General features: G+C 40.0%; 1 protein-coding gene and 1 long non-coding RNA gene across 5 annotated transcripts in view; one reads left to right on the top strand and one right to left on the bottom strand.

Moving 5' to 3' along the window:
* The first annotated feature begins 537 nt into the window (after nt 1-537).
* The window catches only part of LOC113122846 (uncharacterized), a 31,424-nt gene continuing 12,921 nt past the window's right edge, over nt 538-19,040 (top strand). The window contains exon 1 of one of the 2 annotated variants that reach the window (XR_003294909.1): nt 538-660. This is a non-coding gene — a long non-coding RNA (uncharacterized LOC113122846). The remainder of the gene's footprint in view (nt 661-19,040) is intronic. The other variant, XR_003294908.1, reaches the window with a different exon arrangement.
* eny2 (ENY2 transcription and export complex 2 subunit) lies at nt 15,371-18,291 on the bottom strand. 3 transcript variants are annotated; one of them, XM_026294472.1, is made up of 5 exons: nt 18,042-18,291; nt 17,864-17,941; nt 17,361-17,431; nt 16,567-16,641; nt 15,371-16,481 (listed from the first exon to the last, which is right to left on the bottom strand). In XM_026294472.1, the coding sequence occupies exons 2-5, from the start codon at nt 17,929-17,931 to the stop codon at nt 16,408-16,410; spliced, it is 288 nt and encodes a 95-aa protein (XP_026150257.1). In that variant the 5' UTR covers nt 17,932-17,941; nt 18,042-18,291; the 3' UTR covers nt 15,371-16,407. The 3 variants fall into 3 exon arrangements, with proteins under 3 accessions (XP_026150257.1, XP_026150256.1, XP_026150258.1); XM_026294471.1 differs by having other exon boundaries at nt 18,098-18,291; XM_026294473.1 differs by having other exon boundaries at nt 18,206-18,237.

Raw genomic sequence — 19,040 nt, 5'->3', positions numbered from 1 at the left:
GTTCACCTTTAATCTGTGATGGGCCTGGCCTGTAGAAGGGTCACAGAGTGGTACTGAAGGATTTAACCTAAAACAATCCAATGATTCACCCAAATCCCATAGAAAAGTGTGTCACTCACTCACAAATTCCTACTGGGAGATTCCTTTATTTTTGAGATCCTTTTGATTGCAGGTTAACAGACAAAATGTCGCTTCCATATTGCAGAAAACTGTTGCAGAGCTTTCTGACATTTCAGATAATGTGATTTGCATATTGCTGAGAAAAATAATAGTAGTTTCATGATATGTAATGATATATGCTTTGCTGTGCGGCAGAGTTGCAGTGATCTTAATTACTAAGCCCCAGCATTGGATACACATTTTATCATGCAATTTATCAAAAAAAAAAAAAAAAAAAAAAAAAAATCAGTAACAACATAAAAAACAACTGAAAATCATCACATGTGCTTCCTCTCTCTCAGTTTAAGTCTCATGGTAATGGCAATGGTGTAAAACTCCTGAGTCACTATCAGTGAAAGGGGAAGTTGGTCAATGTGTTGACAAGATGGATGTGGAGCGGTGAGGCCAAAAACAGCCGAGCAACAACCAACTTGGCAGTCCCATGGCTCCCTGATCAAAACCATACCATTATAAGGCAAGAGGGCTTACTTCTTCTGGCTGGTAAGAACATTTCAAATCTAATTAATCTTCGTCTTCTCTGAGTTTGAAAATGCTTTCATTTGTTTAATTTCCTACTGAATGAGCCATTGTAGCTGGAGCCAAAAACGAAATGTGTTATTCATCCTCATCGCCTCCCCTTTACTGTATGTTCCTCCCCACTTCTTCCGATTGGATCTTCCTCAAAGATTACAAGGATGTTTTGTTCTGCTTCATGTTACAATGTGCTGCCGGTGGGATGGCCATGTTACACTGTTGATGACAGTGGTCAGGTCTGGTGTATTTGCCGCACAAGATGTTGGAGTTCAACAGCTTCTCCCAGTCAGATGGTCGGCCAACGTTTCTGTAGGATTAATAATTTCGTAAGAGTCTGATCCACTGGACAGATATATTCTCAAGGTGGTTGTAAATTATAGGCCTTAAAATGAAAAAAATGCAATTCTGGGTTTCACAATGGAAAGGAGAGTGTATTTGAACAGCTGCTATAGCTGCTTCTCAGCAGAATATTATTATATTGTTATTATGGGATAACAGGCATACAGAAAGCAGATACTTTGAACAAAAAAAGCCCCCACAGGTTTGGATGAAGACTTGTGTTATGATTTGATGAAATCCCAGAGATTGGGAAACATTTGTGCAGAATAAAGAGTGACAACGCATTTTGCAGCTGATTGTTTCAGAAAAGATAGATTACAAAGGAACTGTTGTATACACAGATCTGCATGTTTAAACGACAAGTGCCATTAGGGTGCCGGTGGAGAAGTGCCACCTCTCCGAAAATCCCTAATGGCCACAGCCCGGCTTTCATGTGAATAATGGTGTTTATATTAGGCCTCAGTTCCTACATTAGTGTCCTTCAAATGTCTACACCCTCCCAGCCGTTTGGCATTTTGAAATGCTTCACAGGCCTCCTATGTAGAGTCTATTATCAGGGGCTGTGCACCATTGGAACATGCGCATGTGTGTGTTTGCTTTAAGTGTTGTAGCGCCATTGAAGGGCTTAATTAAAGAATGGAAAATATGTAGCCATCTCTGCAGGCAGCAGCCTTTGCTCTCACCTGCACCATATATGCCCAGTTATGGCAAGAGTCAGACTCTACTGAGTAGAACAAACACTGTCCCCTACAGGATTGTCACTGTCTCTGCAACACAGAGTAGCAGTAGTTTTTTTTGTTTTTTCTTTGCTTGGCTCAAACAGACATTTGATTAGACCCTTTCTTTAATCATACGCTACATCCTACATAATAGCAAACCTGTGTTTCCTCCTAAACTCCACAAACACATCTGAGTCTCTGCTTTGCACTGTACCTCCCTCAAATCTGTTTCCTTTTCATTGAGCATTCCCAGTTTGCTCTAACTGTTTTCAGACAGAACAATCAGTCTTCACAGGGTCGAACACACAGAAGTGAGGCGGCCCTCCATCATGGCCGCCTTCCCAGAGTTTCTGATCACCAGATATGAGTGTGCGTGTCATCACGCTCAATTTTATAAATGTTTTACACGCAAACCAAGGCACACAGCGACACTGCACGTGCAGATGTATTCATTCACACTCATGTTCCTAATATCTTATTGCCTCTTATGTTTTTACATACACCAGTGCAGGCTCTAATTTGTAAACGAAGCATGGGAGGAAAGGGACAGCTGCAGTGAAAGGGTTATTTAGGAACAAATCGTGAAGTACATGAGTAGAGAAGTCTTTTCAGGTCAGGTTTTGGATTGACAAACACATTGCAGACTAGAAGTTCCTGCAGCAGCAGCAGCAGCAGCAGCAGCAGCAGAGGCCAGAGAAACACCACGCTGAGAGAACGATCGACTGAGTACTGAACAGCACTGAACAACATGTGCAGGGCGTAAAAAAGCCTATCACAGTCAATCAGGCATCAGCTGCTAGTCAGGGAGGAAAAGAGGGGAAACTTTACCCCGGCTCTGGCCCTCCTGAGTTGGCCTGCCGTGTGCTGCTTGGGGGAAATCCACTGGATGTCACATACATCTTGATTTTTATGAATGCTTTGATAGCTCCCCTGAAGGCACTCCCATGACCAGGTGGACGGTATTTATATAAGCATGTCAGAAAAGCAAAAGCGAGGGGAAAGGATATTTGCTGATCCCCTCTGTTCACTGAGAAAAATCTTGTGGTTATTCTAATTGCAACTGGAAATAATTATCTAGCTGTGGACTTTGGGAAGCGGGTCACTTCAACGCACCCTGCCCTGTTCACCAGGTGTGAAGGGTGGATGGCTGTGACTGACGCATGGGCTTCCAGTGGGAGAATAACCAGCATTCCTACTGCAAAATATTTGTATAGATTGGCAATATTTTATAGAATAGAACAACAAAATAACATCTATTAGAAATTTACAAAACCAATGTTCTTGTTTTTGGGGTATATCCTAATAATAGTCCATTTCATTTCTTTATCACTCAGGTCCTATTTTTGTGGTTCTGCCCATCGTTTCTGTAATTTTTTGAAATGATCCTTTAGGCTAGCTAAATTCAGCTAGCTATTGCTATAACTGAACCTGTTTGCTGGCTTTCTGACTCTTCTCTTTATCTTAGACCCACTTTAAATGAGGTAAGGTAATAGTAATAGTTTCATACATTATTGATGGCAAGACTATGTAACTTCTGCTGAACAGCTGCCACTTGGGACCCAAATAATAGTTATAGCAAACATTAGCCACTGTAAGTTATCATTTATAATAATGAATTCAGCTTTCCATTTGTATTGTGGTATTTCTTCTCAAAAAGTCACACACACACACTTTGATGCATTAACAATGCAACCAAGGGTGCATGCAAGCTTTTTGAGTGCACTTACAGAAGATGCATGAGTGTGATGTGTGGAAAGACAAAAAACAGCTGTCGGTGCAAGAGTTTACAAGAGAAAACTTCAATGCACCTCAAATCAAACCAAAAAAAAATGCACACAATTATGCAAGCCAGTTCCTGTTAATGCTTCCAATGCTGCAAACAAACTTCATGCATTTTAGTAGTCAGTGATAATTAGCATCTGTTGAACACCTTCAGTTTCCACCATCTCTCAAATATTCAGTATCACTGCACTATAACTGCCTTTGGTTCCTTAATGTGCTCTGTGTGGTGGAGGAGGAAATAATATAGCAGATATATTTTTCATCAAGTGAGTACTGACAGCTTAAAACTTTATCTGAGGACTGAGAAAAGTAAGCGCTGAATAGGGATAAAAGATCTCATGAAATTTGAACTTTTTCTGTGAAATAACGTGGGCACAAACTACTCCATTAATACGTGTTATGTTTGGGAGAGCTCATAAGAGGGCTATGAAATCAGATGCTTAAATTTCAGCTGTGGACGGAGAATGTGCATTAAGTGCGCAACATGTTTGCGTTTATCAGTTTATTTAAATTTAAAATTCCATCCTTCCAAGTGTATGTTCACGTACAGAGTAGCTGTATGTTAGTGTCTCTCTGCTCCTTGGTTTTGTACCATGGTAATTGTGCAGAGCGAGTACCAATGTGCCAGGTCTCAGTTTAATGAATCCCACCTGTAACACATTTGCACATTCATTCCTCTCCAAGGAGAAATCCTGTTGCCAAAGCAAAGCCCAAACTGAGTGGAAGTGTGCGGCTCTGCTGAGTTACAAATCTAAATAGTGTCCCCAAGATGGCTGCTGATTTTATCGAACCATTTAGACCCTGTGCTGATTTGTGAGGGCATATGTTTGAAACCTATATTTCTTTACATTTACAGCGCTAAGCGTTCTGCTCTGTAAACAGGGGTGGGAAGGAGGAAAAGACACCTATGGAATGTCAGAGTTGCTTTGGTCCTGAAATCCTCTGGCATGTGAAAGGGATTTCATAAACATGAGTACATCAACTGATTAATTCAAGAGCTAATCACTTCACAAACTGTATACATTTCAATATCGTAAAAGATTAGTAGACCATTCATCTAGGGCTTTTCCATTAGCTCATTATGGCTTTAAATAACTCAGCAACTGCACTGCACATTCCTTCTTCTTTTTTTTTCTTCTTTTTTTTAAAAATCATCCTTCTAAGGGATTTAGGAATGCTTCTATTCTATCACCTAAATCTGTTTATCTAAGTTTAAAGTAGGATAGGATAGGAATATCTGAGAAAATCTTAAGGTTTCTTTGTGTGGCCTCTTTATCAGTGTTTGAAATGAAGTATGAATTGTCTATTAGAGGCCCTAGAAAACTCACTGAATCCTATTATAATTTTTTGTCCTGCAGCATACATATGTAAGCATGCTTTTTTTCAGCAGTCACCAGGCCAAATGTCCATCAGGTTGTGTAACAATCCATGCCCTTTAGCTGTCAGTTACAGCTGAATCACTCATCACTGTTGCAGCACTGTGCTATAACACACTGTAATGTTGCTCACAGTTGGTGGTCCCAGTAATGAGCAGCAGGGGGTGGGCAGACCACACTGAATGGGATGCCAGAGATCTTTAGCTGCGCTCCTCCTTCAGGGCCTTTTGCATTCAGTCACCCTGAGCTCATAATTGTGTGACTAAAACAATTGTTCTCTTAATTGAAGCCATTCATGGCTTTTACAGGCTTTTCCCTCTTCCCTCAGGTGGAACTCAGGTGATTATTTAATATGATCACTCAGGTGATCTGCAGGTGATCACTCAAAGAGAAAGAATGGTGTTTTCATATTGTTAATCATATGATAGAATTCCTGTTTTTAGAATTAAGTATCTACTGGGACAGATTTAAAAGTGAGAAGGGTAGTAGAGGTTCAGATGTGCAATTGAATAGTTATGGAATATAATGCAACTTATATCCACATGTATGATTTGTCACACACAAACACCTAGTTCTATTGTTGTACCTTAGTAAATGCAAAGAAGTTACTGTATATGAGCCCTCCTCCTGTGCACCACAGCTATAGAGGCTCATTATATGTATTGCTGGCTCATAAACACAAACATATTGTTATGAAACACGTAAATGACACAGCAGCAATAAAAACCCTATTCAGGATTTATTGCACTTCTGTGTATACTTAAGACTTTTATTGTGGTCAACTGTAGAGTGAATCAATAACCCTGAGGGTGTATATGGGCCTGTGATAAGTGAAAATGTCTTTGTTTTCCTTTTAGCATCATTCTTCATGAATGACCAGGTCTCTGTTTCTTATCTCAACTTGACCTCACAAATATCTGTGGTAATGGATTTGAAAGGGCCGTCTCACTTTTAGTACCCAACACATGCAAAGCACTTGAGTCTGCAGAGCACCATTTGAACTTTAATTCCTCATTCTGAATAATTCACAAGCCCAATGAGTGTTCGAGGGTGGAGTAGTCAAAGTGGAGCATATGTGTAAGAACAGTTGACACACAAAGAGAAGTCGCCCCAAACTTGCAAATGGAAAAAAAAAAAAAAAAAAAAAAAAATCTGTTGGGGCCACGGTTTGTTTTCACCTGAAGCAGTCATTTATCTTGGCCAAAGCCCAACGCTAAACCACTGTGTATGTTTCTATGGTCTCAGTGGGTTTGTGTGTGCACCACAGCCACTTAAAGCAGTGGGGGGAGCTGCAGGTTTCACTCCTAATCTAGGAATTGTGAAACCGCATCATTTCCTTGCACTAGAGAAGTGCTTTGCATCTAATTCAGCTGCTGAGGACCTGTATAAATTATATCACATGAAGCATGCAGATGAGTTTTGTTTCACTGTGGTGGCCATGCAAAAGAAAAGAGGATGATAAAGAAAGTTGTTGCTGCTGCAGCTTGAGAAATTTTTATCTACTGTATCAACAGCAGCAAGAGGTGCCTCTGAATACTAGTGAGAGGTTTTGAAAATGGTTTCACTGAGCAAAGCACTCACAGAATGACTTGGAACTGACTCATTTCTGATATGTCACTGTGGAGAAGCCAACTAAAGAATATAAAACTGTCATATCTACTATGAGGAAATTACCAATCAGATCTGCAGTTCCCTATTTCTCTGCTGTACTTTTACTATCTTTCAGCACATTGCTTTGGTTGTTTGGCAAATAATTTTACTGTTTGCTTTCAGTAACCAGTGGTCCACTTTACACTACCTCTATCAATAAACAGTAGACAAAGTTGGACAGGTAAAAAAAAAAGGAAAAAATGTAGAATCAAATAATATTTACTTCAGAAATGGTCATTTCAACTATCCATCCTCATCTTAATTTACAAGCCTTACACACAATAGACTCTACAACCATTTAGACTGCAGCTTAAACTTCCTCACTAAAATGTTACACATCAGCACAGTATCCTCAGAATGAATATTTATTGCCTCCTTCCAGTCGACAGCCCCCTCGGGAACTTTCCTGAATGTATCCCACAGCTACGTAGTTCAACTATCTCGCTGACCTGCCGTGCCACCAGCTACCTCAACCTGGAACACTCTCTCCATACAGCCACATCCTGGCAATAAATCAGAGGGTAGTGTGAACTTCTCTGGAATGCTTGTTGAGTTGCCAAATAATAGTTTATTAGCCGTAGCAAGGTCAAAATCTTATCAGTGTCCGACACATCTCTGGGTAATCAGATATGAAACTGAGATAAAAGTAATCTCTTTAGCCTCGGAGTAAATCCTGAGAGAGAAGTTTTCTTTCTGCACAGAATAAGAAGACAATATTTCCAATAATAGAACAGAATGGTTACCCTGTGTGCCGTAACCTGCATCACTAGAGGACATTTCTGCATTTAAATCAGGAAAACCGAGAGACATAATTTTGGTGCCAAAACTGGCATCACCTGTTAAATTAATACAAACCTCTCAGGCTTAATGTATATCTTTTTACCAGGCATTTGGGATGGAAACGATGAAAAAATATTATTGCAGCTAGTTCAACCAAGGAGCACTTGCTTGCTTCAATTAAGGAGGGGGTTTTAATTCGCCAGTCTCTTTTTGCCATCAAGCTTTCTCACCCACATCCAGCCCTGACCGACGCAAACAGGCCAAATCTAGACCATCTCAGAGACTTTAAGACAGCGTGATTGGGTTTCAGTTCCACTTTGTATTATACTCTAAGTATAAGTGTATTTTCATATGCAAATCTAGGCTCAAACAGCTTTCGACTGACCTCTTCGGAGAGGTGGGTGGGCTCCCGAAATACCTCCCTTAATTTGACATGACCTGATTTGGAGGATTTTGGTGTTATTACTCCTCTCGGACGTGTGGACTCACATACAAGGCGTGAGGTTGAGGGAGGTCTTCCCGAAATTGTTATGAGAGCTGATGTGTGACAACAGTGGGCTGTGCCTGGAGCAAAAGAGAGATTCAGGGAGTGGTGGAAAAGAGTTTAATACAGAGAGAAGGAGCTGAATAACATGAGTGGCAGGAAAGTGAAAAAGGAAAAAAAAACAGAAGCAATGTAAGAAATGTGGATCTAACCTAGGAGCCCCATTCAGAAAACGTGAATCGTTCAGATGTGTCAGCTCAACATCCTCTGTCTCTCTGGCCCTTACAAGCACATCTCACTATTGTTGTGTTGGAAGTCCCTGAGTTTTGACAGCTGTGTGTGGAGTGCTGTGACTGCAGTCTGGAGGGAAGGGTGTGTGTGTCTGGCAGTGTGTTGTCTGGTAGTTTTTAGTGAATGTGGACATTATTGTGTGTGTTGTGTCTTGGTATGAAATATTGATGTGTGTGACTCTAGAGTTTAAGCCTTTAGGGTAATTACATGTTTGTCTAATGCTGATTTATATGTTACCTTGTGGCCTGTGATTAATCTATAAGTGTTTTATAAGCAAAAATTTGACATTAATATTACCATGCAGACAACTTCATCTATTTCCAAAATCTAAAGAGCTCAAACTTCAGCAACAAGATTATTATGAGATTTCAATATCTGCCACAAGGTTACATTTAGTATTGTCCTTTATACCATGAGTCGTTCTAGAGTCTGACCTCTTCAAGGTTGTATTATGCTGCATTCACCAAATGTTAGCAGAATGGAAAAGCTGATTTTGGAGATTTTATCTATTATTCCAATGAGGGTAGTCCTGCTGTACTGTTGGGAGATACCGTCTGTGTCCTAAACTCACCTCCAACTTGTCAGGCAATGTCAGCATGCTAATAAGCTCATAATGACAATTCTTAGATGCTTTACCTATAATATGTACCATGTTGAGCATTGTGTGTTAGCTAATTAAGACTAAACACAAAATACAATTGTGGCAATTGTAGGGAATGTGTCACTTGACCTGATAGTGGAACTAGATACCAAGTTAAGAGATTAGCAATGTTATTACAATTCATCCTGAAAGGAAACAGAATGCCTGTGTTAAATTTTATGGCAATCAAGTCAACAGAATGGAAAGATATCAAAATCACAAAGGTCAACCTCATTGCCATGTCAGAGGAAAAATCAGAGGATTCAATTTATTTGTTCTCACTTTTGATATTTTTCAGTTTGGCCGACTTACATTACATCGACTTACATTGTCATCCTTAAACTAAAAACCAAGGGCTAGTAATTTACAGCTGTATTAGATGACTACATGTGACCCATGACAGCGTGTTTAAATATATTTCTACAGTATGTGCATATTTATACACATTAACACATTTTCAATACAGTGTCTTAAAAAGGCGTGTGCAAGAATCACATTTATCTAATGATGCTGCAGCTGTTATACATTTTGTCCTGACCAGTGTAGGGGGGTGTGTGGGGGGAGCTTGAGAATAAAACAGGAATGTGTAGTGGGTGCTAGGCAGCTGGTGGCTGAGCCCCACTGAGTCAGGCCAGCCACATGAGCCTCAGCTGACTCACAAACCCAGTGCCATACAGAAACAGAGCCCAACCCACTCACCTGCTCATATCTGTACTGTATTATCTAAGGGCCAGATCACGATGTGTGTGAAACAGATGATGATAATTCTAACACAAAGAGCCAAAGAGAATGGCTACAACAGTTTGCTACTAATTAAAATAGACATGTAGTTAATCATCTTTAAGCCTGATAGCTTATTTGCCCACCCAGTGAGTTGTTCTTCTGCAAAATTAGTGATAATCATGAGGGTCAACACAATTCTCCTTGTTTTTCCAAAAGCAACTGGTGAGCACATGTTAATGTAACTGGCTCTCAATCCAAGACCAAAAAGCCAATTGCAGTCTGAGCAGAGTTCTTTCCAGCCAAGGGAGAAGTTATTATTTCTTACTGTAACTGACTCAACACCAATTAGCATCAAAATGACCAGCTGTATTACCTTAATGACACAACAAACACCCATGTATCAGACTTATCAGTCTGCCCATAGCTGTGCCACACCATATACTGTAAATACTTTAGGGTCACAGAGCATTTATAGCAGGTACTTTTTCCTCTCGTTTGCTCTCTAAACAAGGAACCTTATCAACTGATGAGGGGATTGCAAAAACATTTCAGTAAGATTGCCTCACACCTCCACTTCCTCATCACTTCTTGTTAAAGACTGGGGTTAGATAACTACCACCCTGGATTCAGATGAGTCTAAATAAGTACTTGCAGAAGCTTTAAAGGACCTTTAGCGCAATCCGTGGGACCAGGCTGACCTACAGTGACCCTAGGACATAAAAAGCAGGGTAAGGTTTGTCTTTTAGGGCCTTGGCATGGAAGGTTTTGTTTGAGTCCTTCCCTGTTGTTTCTGGGACAGACAGAACATGTGGTGAGTTGCTCTCACATGTTCGAATGAGGAAACATTTTTCTTTTTCCCCACCTCAATCCTGTCTAAAAAGCTCATAAAAGCACAGGACTTCCTGGGGTCATTTAATGACACAGCATGCATTGTCATCAACTGAGTCACATAAACAGTCCTTCACATGCCAGCCAAAAAAACGTGTCTATTGTACCATTAGAAATCCATCCCTTTGTGCTCCTGAAAACTGAAATCATATACAGCCTACATGACCAAGGAGGAAAACTCCTAGGACATAAAATTACACTTGAAATATTTCTGCCTTTATATTATGGGAGATTTATTAGTAGTGAGCTGTTTGAATGACCTGCTGTGTCTCCTGTTAACCTGCACATTCTTCTCTGTCAATTGTTCTTTGACGCCCTCAACTGGTTACACTTGGTACTTCCAGCCCACCAAAGCACAACATTATGCAGCTTTTACTGGAATTTATGCAAAAACAGAAACACAACAAATAAATCTTTTTTGGGTTTGTCTTTTAATTACACAAAGAGAAAATAAACAAGCATAGTAGCATAAGTACAAAGATTACTGCAAGAAATATTTAAACTTTAAATTAGACCAGAACATGAGTCACAAATTACAAGTTACTCGGGGTATAACCAGCTGAAAGATATTCCGCTCTAAAACATAAAGGTCAACATGTTGACAGTGTTTTCTGATAGTCTGTTTCTCATTGAGGAATGTTTACAGTAATTGCATGTTTATATTTGACAGAAATGTTATTTTATGCCATTTAGAGCAATAAAATGCTGCACACAAGCTGCTCTATTAAGGATGAACATGCGTAGGAGTGTAATTAAAAATGGGAGACTCAACACAGACACCTCAGCTGTGTTTATACCAGTATGCACTGGGTTATTAATAGTTGCTATAATACCAACACCCTGTCTCCCCACTTCTTTGCTAGAGCATCCTGTGATTTAGGGCAGTATATAAACCCTACTGGGCCAGACCTCTGTCATTTTCTGGTTGCTGTTATTGTTGCTGGAGCACAGGACATGGTGTTTGGCTACTCTAGCTGAGAAGAGAGCACCTACTGGGCTTTTCCCATGATGATGAGAAGTGCTCTGCTCAGCCCAGTGAGCAGGCCCCAAGCTGCTCCCATCTCCACTCTCTCTCCCTTCCCTGAGGCCTCCAGAGTCACCCCCCACCCACCCCCCTTCAATACATCCTCCTCCTTTACGTTCCCTTGAGTCATGATCTGGCCCGTAAATTAGTACTGGGAGAAAAATAGGTTCTGTAAGACGAAACTGGGTTTCTGTGCATATCAGCACACGACTCAAGGGAGACAAGAGAGAAAAAGCAGGCAGTAAATCCATTGGAGTCCACTGATAGCGCCTGTTTGCACAGCCACTGCCGCTTCCTTTGATCAAATGGCTGGGGGAGCAGGGGGTCGTGTGGCGCTGCCGAAGGTCAGCTATATATTACACTCCTAAAAGTGATTACTGAAATTCTTAAGTGAAACCATTCTGCTGCCAGGGTGTGCTCTAATCCCCTGCAGCGTTGTCTGGGCCCGGGGCTGGGATTGGGGCCTCTCTGTGGATCTGTGCTCCTAGCACTCCTTTTCCCTTTCTCCACTTGTGTTTTCTATCATCAAACCAGGCCTAAAAAAGAGCCCCTACATGGAAACATGGCCTATCCAGTTGCAATATCAACTGCTGGGGCTCAGAGCAGAAGGAGAGAGCGGGAGAGGAAAGGTAGTGTCAGGGAACAGAAATATGTGCACACTTCAAAGGCTAGGGCAGCAAATTAAGGGTTAGGCATTGGACACGACAGTAAGTGGCCTTTACATCAGAAACAGGGTAAACAATGTCTGGATTATGTTTCGCTTCTTTCCTCTGTGTTGTTGCATAGAGACCCCCCAGCTCTTCATCTGTGCACTGTCTGTGCTGTAGGTAAAGCACTAAAACAACTCAATGAAGCTTTTTTTTTTTTTTTTTTTTTTTTTTTTTTTACAGTGAGCAAATAATTTTCATCATTTCATCCATGATGAAATGTTTGGTGGCTGTGCCCCTGACATGTGTAAATGAATGGAAAATCTGACACATATTTGCAGAACAAATGAGCACGTCATAAAGCCTCTGTTAATATTCCAGGATTTATGACTGGTAGCTAATCCTTGCCACAGTTTTACGCTGTATCGAATCAATTACAGCAACTTATAAAACAGAAGTGCTGCTCTAAGTGTAATACAAACAAGCTTCAGAAGAGAAAAAGCATGTGTCTGTGTGTATGTGCTCAAATGCATGGTTTCGACTGCTGCGGCATCACAGTTGAGATCCAGCCAGCCAATGTGATCTAAACAAGAGTTATGTGAAGTCATGCTCTATGAAACTTTATACACATTTGCTGATCATTACCTAAGATTGCTTTGTGTTAACTTTGGCAGACCTGCTCTTGGCTCTAAGACTGAAAAAGGGATGATGTATTTCCTCTTATTTATTATTTGCACTGGGCTACTGAGAGGGAAAAGGGAGGGGGGAAAAAAGAGAGTGTGAGTGGTATGCCTGCGACTGGTGCATCAATGCCAGGAATAACAGAAAGAAATTTGCTGCTCAGACTCATTAGTGCATAGAAAACAGTTCCCAAGAGACACAACAAAGTTTAAATACATTGAAAAGTCTTTAACACTGCAGGATGCTACATGCCAACTTCTCCCTATTTCTGCTTTTTTTCCTTTCAAAATGAGAACATAAACGGCATTCAGCACTGCAAGTGTAAAAGCTTCAAAAGAGTTGCAACCCCATGTCTCATAAATTCTAGAAAGGGAATGCAAAGAAAAATTTATCGAGCATGGCATTCACACATGTTGACAGTAAAGAGGGCCAACTGTACACTGGTTCTTGGGAATTTGTAGTAGCATATGGTGCTTTTTTGCTTTGAAACACCATCATTGACCCTTTGTATGCTTAAGCAATGTCTTTGCCCTTTCCATTACAGGGAAATATATGAGACACAAATGGCTATAGCTGTGTCCTATAAATTACAAATGTCAGATATACATTGTAAACACAGAGAGATTTATCTGTCCATGTTATATGACTAGTGCTTGAGCATTTCACGGGCTCTTCAAAAAATATTACCCCACAAAGCAGGTGCACTGCGAGTCCAAATATGGCAATGTGCTATAACATCATCTTTCCCATCATTTGTTTACAATATGAACACATTTCTGCCATATGTTTCCACCCTGCACTGCCTTTTCTTCAGTTGTGTATACAGTAAGAGGTGTTTATGGTCTTTGGATGTTACCATTTTCACTAGAGAGCACCACGTGACACCTATGGGACTCCACGATCCTGCATATACAGGACCACGCTTTTGGCTCCTTTGCCTGTTGACACAGCTGCTATAATGTTGCAATGGTCTGATTCCAGGGGCGGTGAATATATCTGCGGACACTTGCCTATAGATACACACATGGGAACACACATTTGTCTTTTCTTTATACTGTTATTAAGTGCTGTTCAGACACAGCTTGATATTGACTTTGCTGGAATAAGGGCACACTTAGCCTTTGTTTTCGCCTGAATTGTGGCGGTTCGTGCATAAGCTTCCAAACAGGATGCTACAGCATGTATGAAATGTGCATGCTTTCTTATAATCAGCTGCTGCTGTAATCATCAAAACAGTTATTTTATCTTTATTTAAATCTCTACCTGTTGCATCCAAGATGTATAACCTTGAGCAAATAAACAGGAGAATGGTATATTTTAAATCATGTTTTCCTTTTATTTGCACAGCTCTTGCTTTTCAAGCTTATTTATGATGTGCAGTCATCTGGTTACTGTACAGCTCATGGGCAGAGTTGTACAGGTACTGAGTGATGGAGAAAAGCTGAGAACGGAGAGTGAGAAAGTAAATAAAAATCTCTATGATAATAAATTGCATCACTGCTAATTCTGGCCAGTGTTGGTCTTTGCTACAGTGCACAGGACCCCTTTCACTGTACATGCAGGGACCCAGGAAGATCTGCTGATAACATGGGGATTGATGAGGGCTACTAAAGACGTGTGTGTGTTCGCTGGATGGGCGCATCACATTTGTCCCCCACTGCAGCAGTGTGTGTCAGCGTGTTGTCCCCTAATGTCGCAGCAGGTCATTCAGCTAAGAAAACACACTGTCTATCTCTGGTGGGTGACCAGCCCAGACTCACCCACTAATGAGCTAGTGTGAAGCTGTCGAAAGGTGTGTTTTAGTTCATAGCCTCTCCCAGACGCAGGCCATAAGCAAACAGACACACTTCATGTGCAAGCTTTCAACAAAACAAAATGATGTGGTACAGCATTTGGATGAAAGACGTAAATCAAAGAGTACATAAGGACCAAACAGTCCCACATTAGTGCTGGTGTTGATGATTTGACAGGGAGTTGCACAACAACATCAAAACAATAAATCATACACGGATTAAACTTTTCTTTCTCATCATGGTTTACATAACATGTGTTTCTTGCAGTCAGCCCACCCCCTGTAGTTGAAAGGCTACTGTGCACTATAGTAACTATGGGCCTGAAAACAACCTGACAACCAGTTTTGGTGAAGTTAGTTCCCTGGTGCATCCACTTCGCTCCATGAAAACAGTCACTACTCAACAAACTCTCCCTGTCATTAGAACACTGTTATTCTAGGTGGTAAAAGCAGCATCAGGCTTGTCATTACAGGATCATTTTTAGGATATAACCAAAAGTTAACCAAAGGAAGATACTATTAATTCACCACATCCAGTTTGATGTGATTTGGGTTACCATGGCAACAGTTTTTCAACTACTTTAATCCATTCTCACATTTTTTTGTTTTGTTTCTATGCTATAGGATGGCACTACATGTATAGCTGGATCCTTGATTAGACAAGAAATGAAATGGAAAAGCACTTGGCTCTACTAACAACAAGCCCTAAGGATAACACATTATTTTATTGGACATAACATCAAACGACAATTATTTGATTATGAATCATGCTTACGCATCTGGCAAGTGCACATCTAACAGGGCTAAACTCATTATACTCTTTCCCAGCCTTTATAAGAATGAATACACTTACACTTCACAGACAATTATGGAATCTGTATTAATAAAAGCTTTCACCCTCAAATTAACTTTACACATTGTTAAATTAATTTTTTGTGTCAAGCAGCCTTAAAGTTACTAAGTACCTTTTGTACAATTTAAGCAACTTGTAAGAATCTCTATGCAACTTTATGCCATATTTCCACTGTTGCACCTTTTACTCTATGGATTTAGCAGATTCGGTATAGTCACTAGTTACACTACACATCAAACATTACATTTATTATTATTCCAGTAAAATATACTCACAGAAGCCATAAGTATTTTGCTTGTAACACCCAGTACTTTTTCTGATGTAATATGTTTAAAGTAAAAGTACTGAGTGTTATCGGTGCAGTATGGATACCTAAATAAATGAGTACTCCTTCCATCACCATAGACTACATTGTCCTGAACATAGATATCATATGATATACATTTTAAACTCAGCGGCGTTAACATTTGAAATATTTACTTCACAGTCTTCATCTCAGCAGAAGGCACTGCACTCATACTATCAGCATGCCAATACTGTACTTCCTTAAAAAGTTAATAAAATCTGCATTAAAAAATAGAAAATAGCATTAATCAGGTGATGAAATCCAGAACAAATAAAGCTTTTATTCACATATATTGGAGTACTCTACTGTAAATGCATACAGTACCGAACAGATTCTGGTTGGTTTTGTAAGTACTGAACAGGATCCAGAGGGTCATCATGACCCTCAGCTTGTGACACAATTGTGCCAGTTTTGTTTTGGAGCAAATGATTTTCTCCACTCAAATCCAACAGCTCAAAAACTTTATTTCTCATACAGAAAGGACAACTGAACTTTGCTAGGAAAGTGCATTTACATGTGATAGTCTTAATCACACAATATATACATATATATATATATATATAAATATATATATATATAAATATATATATATATATATATATATATATATATAAGCCAAGGGTGTGTCAGTACTATCAGCCAAACTCAGCAAATCAAATAATTAATATACACTACACACTGATGGCAAAAATCATAACATTAGGTGGCATGCTGAGCTAAAAATGCTCTTATTCTGTGCAGAAGCTCTTTCTTTACACTGTCAGGCACCAAGGCTGCAAAAGAAAAACACAACCATGGTTATGACCTGTTATTTGACACTGTTCCATAATCAATTAATGAGAAGTCATGTAGAGATACCTCTTCCTTTAGGAGTGATTTCTACCACAAGGTCCTCCACAGTGACATGCTCCAAGCCTTTTTCTTTGATTACTTCTGCAAATATACGTAGATGTGATTTTAATAACGTTTCAAAGGAAACACTGGGTCAAAACCGACAAACAACAAATCAGTAACAAAAACACAGCAAGTAAAATAGTTCCATGTCAGGCGTCTCTGCAACTACTACACCGACTGCAAAACACTTCGGTTCCAACACTCGAATACATATGCACTTTATGTCCCATATAGTCCTTTTTCACAGGGGACATTTTAACATGTCACAGGTGCAGACAATAAAATGGATGGTGGCTGAAATCTATTTAGCTGCTTTAGTTTCAGCGGCTGGTGTCGTGCCTGCTGCCTCTGTGTGCCACTGTCACGGCTTCTGACCGGGACTGAACAGAACAGAGCCCTCATTAATGTTATTAGTAACACCTGTGCTTCAACTCCTGTAATAAACTGTGGAAAAACAAAAAATACTGTTTGGCATTTAAACACATGCTACTGCTGTGGTTTCTGCTCTAGCAGGCCATCCCAAAGACACTATAACAATATGAAACTGGGTGACAAGACACTGCTCAAGTTCAGTATTATGATCTGAAATCGGAAACATACTGTTAAGAAACCTAATAACTCCCATTACAAAGTGAAAAGTAAAAGCAAATAGTGTAATGATTCAGGAAGCACAGGATTTGCTAAGCAGCAGTCAGCAGCAGTGCTTTAATGAGTACCTGCTACAGTTCGCATTTTAACAACAGTATTGCAGTGTTTACCTTTGCAGTGAGCCTTCATCTGGTCCTTCCATCCACATTCAGTCAGCTTAGCTCTCAGTAACTCCTTCAGTCTGTCATTAAGATGCAAACGTGATGATATAGCAACTGGCAACATCTTTGCTTTTCTAAGTGTTAACAGCATCCAGCCGTGTTATGTACATTACTGAGACAGTGTGAGTGACAGAGCGAGATTAAAGATTATAGGCTTGGAGCAGGAAACACCATGTTAGCTCCTCACTAGCTGTGCCTTAACACCAGCAACAACAGAGGCGTTTTACATTACATCTCAACCACCGGTACAGAATAGTTCACAACACTAGCTGGGTTCATATGTAGTCAGACACTGATGAACAACTGATGTCTTCACTTTTACAACTAAGTCCCCTTATTGTTGACACAGGGAGACACTAGGATAACGCTAAAAGTATATTATTATGATATAATTACTGAAACACAGTATCTAATATGTGACGCGTTAAGTCAAGCTGTCTGGTAGCTCTCACCTCTCTCTCTCGCCCATCTCTGTCAGCTTCTGGTTTATGGTCGCCCTCATCCTGGACTCTTTACTCATGTTGTTTTACCTTCAGAGACAAATACAGCATAACACGAACCGGCTCTGTATGGTGTTCATATGTCTTATAAGTAATGAACCAGCTCACACTCGCTCAGTTCATAAAGTACCTCAGAGAGAGATGAATAGACGTGGTGTCAATAAAAGCTGCCAGGCTCTGACGTACCTTACATGAAGAAGTTGACCCGGAACAACGTTAACTCAGAGCGGACATACTGGGTCCGACTATCATATCTTCCTCTAGTCGAGATCAGCTAAACTCTGCGTAATTTACCTTTTAAAATTATTTAGAGTCAAAGTTGTGTTAAATACGTCGCTAAAACCGCAGCAGTACTTTGGGGTGAACGACCTTTACCGTCAGACGTCACATTCCGATAGGAAACAATGGTTGGAACAATGGTTCCTACATGTTCAGTAAATGTAGTACTCTACTACACCACACGGCGGCAGTGTTGGTTAATATGGGATATAATAATAGAATCTAAGTCTGTCCTGACTGCATCAGTGGTGGTACTCCAAGTACTCAAATCCTCTACTAAAAGCAGAAACACCACAATATCTGAATCATCTGGTTACAAGTAAAAAGTATTTGCATCAAAATATTCTTTAAGCACCAAAAAGCAAGACACATTTTACAAAGATGTATGCACTGTTGAATTATTATGCTGTATTTTGTTTTAACTAGTCATCACTTCATTGGTATTACCTGCATGTAAGTATTCATGAAATAAATCAGAGCCAGGATTGTGTGAGGCTACATGGTTTATATTGATTGCACACAGTAGTCTATATTAATTACAAGCATGTTGTGACTAAAGCAAACAGACTCATATAGTTTATTTGAATGAAGATGTATTTAGTCTGATTCTAAAGGCTGTGCTGCCAATGATTCTTTCAGGTGCCTGAAGACAATTTTAGAAGAAAATCCTCACTGGTGAATAATGAAAACTACCAAAGTGAAAGAGATGGATACCATTAGGATGGTTTCTGTAGCAACATAAGGGGAAACTTGATGTAGCAGGATATGGAGTCTCGGCTTGGTGATGCAGATTGATGCAATATTTACGCCCATTTTCCTCTGTGGTACACAGCAGTACACAGAAGGACCT

Source organism: Mastacembelus armatus, chromosome 16, assembly GCF_900324485.2.
Source record: "Mastacembelus armatus chromosome 16, fMasArm1.2, whole genome shotgun sequence".
NCBI classification, from domain to species: domain Eukaryota; kingdom Metazoa; phylum Chordata; class Actinopteri; order Synbranchiformes; family Mastacembelidae; genus Mastacembelus; species Mastacembelus armatus.
This window is presented reverse-complemented; position numbering and strand designations above follow the sequence as displayed.

What these genes read in the sequence shown, in the direction of transcription:
- eny2 (XM_026294472.1), bottom strand. Translation starts at nt 17,931, where the DNA reads ATGAGTAAAGAGTCCAGGATGAGGGCGACCATAAACCAGAAGCTGACA. An exon ending in GAGATGGGCGAGAGAGAGAG is followed by an intron (nt 17,432 to 17,863) that starts GTGAGAGCTACC and finishes TCTTAATGACAG; the next exon opens with ACTGAAGGAGTTACTGAGAG. An exon ending in GATGAAGGCTCACTGCAAAG is followed by an intron (nt 16,642 to 17,360) that starts GTAAACACTGCA and finishes GTATATTTGCAG; the next exon opens with AAGTAATCAAAGAAAAAGGC.